Source organism: Ursus maritimus, unplaced genomic scaffold (genome assembly GCF_017311325.1).
Source record: "Ursus maritimus isolate PB19 unplaced genomic scaffold, ASM1731132v1 scaffold_4, whole genome shotgun sequence".
In the NCBI taxonomy this organism is placed as follows: domain Eukaryota; kingdom Metazoa; phylum Chordata; class Mammalia; order Carnivora; family Ursidae; genus Ursus; species Ursus maritimus.
The window spans coordinates 94,220,529-94,230,198 of NW_024426552.1; the positions used below are offsets into that span (position 1 = coordinate 94,220,529).

Here is a 9,670-nt window from a genome sequence, read left to right on the forward strand (position 1 = left end):
CGGTGAGTAATAATAGCACGAAAGGAAGGCTATACTTTATTTACTGAAGGAGCTTTATAAGAATCTAGATAATTGAGAAACCATTAATGATGAAAATAATTTTTTAGAGCAAAACCAGTAAAACCATTGTTGTTATAAGCATGGGCTGATGGGGAAGTTATAGCATACATTTAGATGACTGTACTGAAAGAACTGTATTTCTATTAGTTACTTCAAGCCACCTCATTTTGTCATTTTGAAGCTTGTGATAATGATACACAAGTGCAGAAGCCAACCAGCAATCCTCTTTATAGCAATAAACAAGTGAATGAATGAATGAATGAATGAATACAAACTGAAAATGAAATAAATTCAGCTCCATTTGGCCGTGGACTTTCTGCATCCATGGTATTTCCTGCTTAAAATCCTAGAAGAGGGGCGCCTGGGTGGCACAGCGGTTAAGCGTCTGCCTTCGGCTCAGGGCGTGATCCCGGCGTTGTGGGATCGAGCCCCACATCAGGCTCCTCCGCTGGGAGCCTGCTTCTTCCTCTCCCACTCCCCCTGCTTGTGTTCCCTCTCTCACTGGCTGTCTCTATCTCTGTCGAATAAATAAATAAAATCTTTAAAAAAAAATCCTAGAAGAGACAGTTGATGTGAATGATGTTAAATGTTGAGTGAATAATTTATACGTGGCTAATATGTATAATAATATATGGCATATATATAATTACATGGTTTAACTCTTACAAAATGTGTAATCACCATCACTGATACTAGCATGACCTTTGAGGGTTTCGTGCAAGAATGGAACAGGGAGGAGAGGGGTACATTTCTCGGGACTTAAAAGCTGACAAATAAGACTTTATTTCAGGTTTTAATTAATAGGTCTTTATCAGAGTCTCTTTCAAAATACGGGTCTTTAGAATCCCTGCTGTATTTTCTACATTTATCATTTCCAGGATAAGAAACTCAGTAGTATCCTATGAATGTAGAACCCACCATGATCATTATCATATTTATTAACGTCTCTATAGCATAAAGAGGCATTCAATATCATGATGTCTGATTGTTTTTAGTTTCTTTTACTGAGGAGGAAACTTAACCCTGGAAAGGAGATAGTTGTCCTATGTTGCCTCCAGTGAGTAGCTCGGCTAGGTGTTGTATTGAGGTCTTTGGATTCCAAGTTCACAATACGATGGTGAATTCATGTGCTGTTTTTATTTTTGTTTTTTAGAAATGTATATTCTGAATTCTCCTTGCTATTGGTACACTTCTCTGGGCCATTTCAGAGATCACTGACTAACAAAATCACCCCCCAAAACTGGGGAGTGCTTTAAGTTCAGGTACCCAGTCTAAGTATCAAAATTAGACACCAACATGAACCACCCTTTCTGTAACCACGTCTTTTCTGCCCACGAGTCTCACTCATTTTGATTATGATGGGATAAAGTTGACAACATGGGAAGGGCAAACCATTCGGTGGTGTCTGAGCTCATTTTGCTGGGACTTTCCAAATCTCAGAATCTTCATATTCTCTTCTTCCTAGGATTCTCTGTAGTCTATGCCAGGATTGTGTTAGGAAGCCTCCTCATCTTGGTCCCCGTGACCTTCAACTCACACCTTCACACACCAATGTGTTTTCTGCTTATCGATCTCTCGTGTATTGATATGAGCCTGGCTTCTTTTACTACCCCTAAGATGATTGTGGATTTCCTCCAAAAACAGAAGACCATCTCTTGGTGGGGATGTTATTCTCAGATGTTCTTCATGCACCTCCTAGGTGGGAGTGAGATGATGTTGCTTGTAGCCATGGCAATAGACAGGTATGTTGCCGTATGCAAACCCCTCCATTACACGACCGTCATGAGTCCACGAGTGCTCGTTCGGCTGCTGTTATCCTCCTATGCGGTTGAATTTGTGCACTCATCTAGTCAGACGGCTTTCACGTTGAATTTGCCCTTCTGTGGTCCCAGTGTGGTGGACAGCTTTTTCTGTGACCTTCCCTTTGTGATCAAACTCGCCTGCAAGGACGCCTACCTGCTACAGCTGCTGGTCATTGCTGACAGTGGTCTCCTGTCTCTGGTCTGCTTCCTCCTCTTGCTTGTCTCCTACATGGTCATCATATACTCAGTCAGGCACCGAACGTACTGCCAGTGGTTCGGCCAAGGCCTTCTCCACTCCGTCAGCACACATCACTGTTGTGACTCTGTCCTTTGTCCCATGTGTCTTTATCTATGTATGGCGCTTCAGCCAATACTCTGTAAATAAAATTCTCTCTGTGTTTTATATGATTTTCACACCTCTTTTAAATCCTATTATTTATACATTAAGGAATCAAGAAGTAAAAGCAGCCATGATGAAGATAAGGACTCGACATATAAATTCAAAACACACTTTGTAGAAGATGATTCTGAATAAATCATCTCTTGTGTGGACATTTTAAGGAGAAAACTTTGAAGCTATTTCACGTTCTGTAAAAGGAACCAGTAGGTGTTAACTGTTAAAGAGCAAACCCCTTTTCTTGTCACTGTCAGTGGTTAAACACATGACATGTACAGTCTGGAAGACATGCATTTAAATCCTCTCTTCACTAGTCCTTCTCATGCAAATTTGAAAAAAATGAATAAATTCTCTTTCTCTCTTTAATTACCTACAAAACTTCTTTATATGTGTATTTTTTATTTTGGCATGTTTTTAATCTTTGCAATTATTATTACTACTTCTATGATGCTTGTCGTTATTACTGCTTTTATTATAGTGGTAGTTATTATTGGAAATCTATAAAATGCACACAGGTGACTCTTCACATAGGCCGTTTAGCTGAGTGTCTGGTCAAACTGGTGCTAGAAGAGTACGTTTAGTAGGTAATCTCTAGTTAATGTGTATTAACTTTTAGTGACTTAGTTGCCCCAGACACAGTGTCTGCAAGTGTGCTTCACATATTTTGTGAGCCTGCAATGAGCCAGAAGATACATCCTTGGTTTAGGGAATTTTACAGCCCACTGATGGAGAGAGTGCACTAAGTTTGCAATCATGTTGTGGCATGGACAGTCGTATATTACATGGTCGCAAGTCCAATAGAACTTTATCAGTGATAACGCTAATATTTGTCTCTTCCTTTTTTCTGAGTCCACTGATAAATTGATTCAGAGCCTATAGGGAGAAAGGGGTGACTGGTATTACTGAAGTCTACATTCAATTCTTAGTACCAGTATCAAACTTTTTTTTTCATTTTTAAAATTCAGTTTACACATAGAAAAAAAATCACTCTCGTTAGTGTAAAACGCTGTCTTGACAAATGCATAGTCGTGTAACCATAACAATGGGAATATAGGCGAATTTCATCAACCCTCACATTCCCCTCTGCCTCTTTGTGGTCCACCCTTCTGCCTTGTGTTCTGGTGTTGATAATAGTGACTTAGGTTTTTTTTGTTTTTTTTTTTTTTTTGTCCCTAGTTTGCCGTTTATACACTGTCATATAAGTTGAATCATATAGAAAGTAGCCTGTTGAGCATGGCTCTTTTCACTCAGCATAATGCCTTTGAGATTCATTCAGTAGCAAGTTGTTTTAATTATTACAAATCATGTTACATTTTAATATCTATTATATAAGTACCCTAATTACTATTGTTCCCCAAATTGTCTCGAAACCAGTTCAGTTATTCATTGATATTAGCCAGAATGATTTTATCAAATGATATGAATATTAAGTAATTATAATTTCATCAATCATAAACATTGATTTAGGGGGAAATATGAACAATTTGGTCTTTTTAATCCTAGAACATTGTTTATAGTCTGCACTTAATATAGGCCTTCTTTTGTGTCCTCCAAGTAACGTCTTATAACTTTCTTCATTATATACTGAAATTACTTTAAACTTATGAATTGTTTTATTTAATTTAAAATTTTTCGAGTTCATTTTTTAATTTTTTTTTTTTGCTACTTCTGGAATAAAGGTAGAGTTATTTGTATATTTCCTTGAAATTAGCCACTGACCTGAACATTAAGTTATTGAAATTTTTAGTTGATTTTCTTCGGCTTAGTATATAATATTTCAAATATGATAATCTTATGTTCTCCTATAATTTTTCAACGTTTTATTTCATATTTTAGCTTATCAAATGCCTGGAAATTAATACTGTCTCTGGATTTTTTCCAGGTTGCCAAAGAACAAATAGGTATATATCATAAAAGTTCTGTTACATCTGTATTTCAGTAAGGAGAATTACTGACTTTAATATGCTTACACAATATGATGAGTATTTTACACATTTCTATAAAAAGGACACATATTTGGGATGATAACTACCAATCACACTTGGCTTATTTGACATGGAAATTTTTCTAATTTTATTGGAGCTCTACTGAACATTTCCAAAGGGTAGAGGTAACTTTTTTTAGCTATAGAAGAAACCTAAGAAAAGAAATTGAAAGTCGGGTGTTAAAACCCAGCAAAAGCTGGGAGGAGTTTACAAGAAGCTTGCCTGCCACCTAGTGGCCGCAATCTCGTGTGTTTCTCTAGTTTCTAGCTTTAGCAAAAACAAGAATTAGGAAGGAGGATTTATAAGAATGGTCTGGAGTCTTTGCAACCCCCAGTAGGCTATCTATATGCAGCCTATACCTTTCAGAGGGGCAGTTAATCTGAATAACATCTCACCATTACCCAAAATAGCCATTTTCACAGACAAATTTTAATGTTATTTTAAGGGCCTCCCATCCTCTAGTACCCATCAGCTAAGTCCAGAATTCCAGGAGACGTCACAACTCATTAAGTCACCCTTAGGTGTTAGAGTAGTCTGTAAAAGGCAAGGCAGACTAGCACCTAGAAATTATCTGTATGTCAGAAGCATTGTTGATGATTTTTAAATCTATTGGCCGCCATAGATTTAGAAAACTAAGTCTTTAACTTCCCTAAAAGTACGGATGATCCTTCCAAATTTCAAGAGGAACTAAAATATATATACTACTTCTCATCATTTTAATTTGCAAGGCTGAACCCTTTGCTCAGAATTGTTCTGCCAAATGATTTTACTTTGAGCATACACAGATAGGTTGGTGTGTCTAAAGGAAATTAGGACTTCTAAAGAGAGAGTGGCCAAAAGCAATTCTTCTGTCTGTATCCAGAAGACAGTATTTGAAAAATTAATTAAATAAATAATTAGGCTGTCTAGGGAAGTCTTTGAGTTTCTCAGTCTTATGAGTGAGGTGCTGTTTTCATCCCCATTTTCTGCATGAGGAAATGGAGGCCGAAGGCTTTGATAGCGTACTTAACAGCTAGAAGGGAAAGGAACAGATTCCAACTAGTCTGTTTTCAGAAACCATGAACATCTTTATAATTCTATGCTACCTCTAACAGTATTAACCAAATTCTGGAAACACATTTTTAAATTACCTCCTTTCCAAATTCAGAGATTGTTTAAAATATAACAGAGGGCTGGGAAGCTGACTTCACGGAAAATAATGCAAAGGCTAATTTATTGCTCTTATGCACTTGAGTCAAAGAAAAGTGATGTAGAAACTTTCAACTCTAAGAGTCACTCAAAGGAATTGGGTTTTAAAAATGACTACATGTAATAAAGAGGATAAAATTTACAAATAGTATTGATTGAAAAAAGATAAACACAAAATAGTAAATGGCTTATATATCTGCCCATGCAAAGTCTAAATAGAAGTGTAGTATTTACCAAACTCAAACTTGTCCTTGCACCCAATGTGCAGTAAGCCAAATTCTGAGACACTGGTTTTGCAGGAAAGAAAGCTTTATTTTGAAAAGACAGCCCAAGGAGAAGGCAGGGAATCATTCTCAAAGCTGTCTTGCCCTGTTTGGCTTAGTCATAGCTTACATACATGAGAGGAGGGTAATGGGTTTCTTGAAAACTTGGTGAGGTATCCTTGAAACAATCTGGAGGTAGACATTCTTCTGGACAATGTGGCATTATTGGGAAACCTGTATGATCAGATATGTCAAGACAAATGATACTTTTCAGCCTCCATAAGTTTCTACAATCAATGGGTAAACAGGGAGTAGTGATAAAAAAAAAAAGTCAAAACTAATGATTGATGGTGCATGATGATAAGAGGCACATAAACTGCAATTAAGTAGGGAACAAAACAGGCCATGGAGCCAGGTTAATAATGCAGCTCATGCAACTATAGTTCTGCTTATGCTTTCAAACAGGTCCAGGAACCAAGCGCCTGCCTCAAATCCCCATTCTTATTTTTTTTTTTTTTAAGATTTTATTTATTGATTTGACAGAGAGAGACGGAACACAACAGGGGGAGTAGGAGAGGAAGAAGCAAGCTCCCAGAGGAAGAGCCTGATGCGGGGCTCAATCCCATAATGTCAGGATCACGCCCTGAGCCAAAGGCAGATGCCCAACAACTGAGCCACCCAGGCGCCCCAAAATCCCCATTCTTATTTTATAATTCCTCAATCATGGGGAATAGGGATAATGACTGCTCTAGCTGTTTCCTGCTAATAAGGGATGAAGAGCAATAGCCAGGGAAGTGGAAGCGGGAAACCTGCCCTCAAAAATATTCTGGAGTGTCTGAGCACAGGGCTTAGACCTTGCTTTTGATGTTACCGTTTCTCTGGGAGACTTTGCTGAGGCGGCAGCAGCTAGCAGAGTAGCATGCTCTGTTATTTTTGTTTGTTTGTTTGTTTCTCTGTTTTCTGGAGTCGGTCCCATTTATTAGAAACCTTAAAAGTATTTCCTACCAATGCCCAAGTAGCCATCCCTCTAGCTACCTCTGCTTTTTGTAATTTCCTTTGACTCTCTGGGGCGCTTTGCTAACAAAAGTCGTATTTATCTCGTTTAAGTTTTCCGGTGCTTCAGGATCAATGTCAGCGTATTGATGATATGCTTGAAGGAATCATTCAAGAAAAGATGAGGGGTCTTCTTGAAGCATCTAACTTGTCGAATCTTATTTAGAATCCTTTGTCTAGGTACTCCTGTTTTTACTCCTACCAGGATAGATCTTGGTATTTTGAAGTCTGGGGAGTCCCCCTGCATTTATATCTTGATTGGGGTCACATTTGGCGCCTACTCAGGTGGCTCTGATGCCTCCAGCCTGGCAGAATTGTTTGGCACCAGTAGATGAAGCCCGGTTAGTTCAAGTCAAAAGAATGGGAAAAAATGGGAAACCTTAGTTGGGAGAGTCACAGACAGATATTCGAAGAAACTAGGAGAATTTAGGATATGGCCAGTGGTTTAGGTACACAACAAATATGCAAAGACAATCAGAATTAGAATTTCACATCCATGAAGGGGTGTTATTGAAATATAATTTTTTCTCTCTAAATTTACCCTCATTTTTATTGAAGGTAGCCAGATTAAGACTAATTTGTTTGCAAAATAAATCCAGTTTTAACAGACTTGGCCTAATGGTTTACATAAGCACAATAGTGATCAGCCACGTAGGCTCTTTTAAATCTGCTTTGCTGGATCTATTCAGAAGGAATTTCAGATTGAACTTTTAATCGTCTTTTGAGGCCAGAAGCCAAGCCAAATACTTGCCATTAGATTTGTGTGCAATACCTGTAGACGTGGGTTATTTCGTCTCTTTTCGAGGTCCCCCAAATATCCTGAGGTTCCTGCACCGACCAGCCCATAACATTCTCTACTCTCCTGGTAAGGCTCCTGGGAACTCCAGAAGCAAGACACCAGGCTCACATTTCCAAGGGGCTTCACTGGCATTATAAAGTCAACCTTAGTTCCTTAAAGCTGTCTGGTCATATCTGAGTTTATGCATGTCTTTCTCAAATACGGCATTCCAGCCAAAGCCTTCATAAAATAACCAACATTTCCAATGATGTTTTGTTCGAAGGAGAACAGATCTTATTGAACTTATGGGATTAACTGTAATTCTCCAAAAAGAAAGAACACTGACTGTGAGTTTCTGATTTCTGGAGGGTTCAGGTAGGGAGAAAAAATCAATTTGTTCACAATGGTGTTTTCTGTCAAATCTCTGTAAGTCATAGATCTCTTAGGAGAAAAGTTTTCTTAAATCTGGAAGAGCAAACAGTAGAGAAAGAGCAGTGTTTCAAACAAGACTCATGAAAACTATAACTCCAAAAGACATGTCTATTTTCATTAACCAAGAAACTCAAGCTATAATTTAACAGAGATTATCCCAGATTACATGAATCAGAGAAGCATTTGAATTAGTTTCTATCTCTGAGTGTTACGATATCCTATTCTTATAAGTGCTTGTCTTCAACTAAATAGGGCTCTTTTATAATTAACACGAGTAGTACCATCCAGATGTAGATAATGCCACATTAGGAGACACGAACAAAGGACTTTACAGTAAAGACTTGTATTTATCCTTGACAAATAACCTGATGGAAATTGTGAGCTAGATTTTTGTGTTTTTTTTTTTATGTAGGTTCCACACTGGGCATGGAGCCCAATGCAGAGCTTGACCCCACGACCCCGAAATCAAGACCTGACCAGATATCAAGAGTTGGATCCTTTACTGACTGAGCCACCCAGGCACCCTGTGGGCTAGATTTTGAGCAAAGGTGTTTTTCTAGCTGTTTGTACTTTTAAAAGGCCTCTGTTCTCCTTCCTTTTCTTTCTTCAGTCTTGGGAATGGGGGATGGCTTTGATAAGTTGTTCCCAGAGAGGTTGAAGGACTTTGAATTGTTTCTGGAACAGTATTGGTACTTTCATAAAAAAAAAAATACACACAAAAACAAACACAAACAAGCAAACATAGTTCCAATTGTATTGTGGCCAAGCTACTTTACAAAAAAATGTTATTCTTTTCTTTTTGTTCATAGAAGCGTAACTGAAAGAAGACCAGATTTGCATAATGCAACCCAAAGTGCTACATTCTAGATCGAATTGGTGTTTCCCATAATACAGATAAGACAGACAAGACAGACAGGACTAATTATATGAGTGCCATGGGAGAAAAACATAAGCAAATGATCCATCAACAAAAGAAATTCAGGATGGTTATAAGACTGTTTCATCTTACAAAATGTGAGGGCCCTTCATTAAAGGAGGATTCTTAGGAAAGAGTCCTAAGAGAGGAAATACAGTTGCTGATTGTGCACAAACTCACCCTTCAACAACAGATGTTCTCCCAGAGTTCATGGAAGGTGTCATTCCTTCAGTTGAGACTTGGCCTTGAGAAGAGGCCAGTGCAGGTCTGGAGGGCAGCCAGGGGAATTTCTTTGGATTCAATGGTGATCCAAGCACCTGTGGAAAATTCCCACAAAGTCACCCCTGTGGCCAAGACTGGCCTGCCTCAGGCACAAGCCTCCTGGCTGACTCACCAAATTTTTAGGGAACTCAAACTTGTCCGTGCACCCAAGGCACAGTAAGCCAATGTCTGAGACCCAGATTTTGAAGCAAAGACAGCCTTATTATCAGAAGGGCAGCCCAATGAGAAGGCAGGGGATCATTCCCAAGGCTGACTTGCTCCGTAGAGCCTAGGGAGAGCTTGTATACATGAAAGGAGGGTAATGGGTTTCTTGAAATCTTGAAGGGGATAGGTAGGTGGTGGGGAGAGGGGTTCTTGAAACAACCTGGAGGTAAGCATTCTTCTGGACAATGAGGCACTATTTGAGATCTGGTATGATCAGATATGTTAAGGCAAATGTTACTGACCAGTCCCCATTATGATTCTATGGTCAGTGAGTAAACAGAGAATAGGGGTAAAAAAGGCAAAGTTAATG

At 38.6% G+C, this 9,670-nt stretch overlaps 1 protein-coding gene across 1 annotated transcript; it reads left to right on the forward strand.

The window, feature by feature from the left end:
- The first annotated feature begins 1,434 nt into the window (after positions 1 to 1,434).
- Positions 1,435 to 2,380, forward strand: LOC103680839 (olfactory receptor 4K13-like). Its single transcript, XM_008710334.2, is given in 2 exon segments — positions 1,435 to 2,118; positions 2,120 to 2,380. Coding segments are annotated over 2 exon segments (942 nt in total). The 5' UTR covers positions 1,435 to 1,437.
- The last annotated feature ends 7,290 nt before the right edge of the window (positions 2,381 to 9,670 follow it).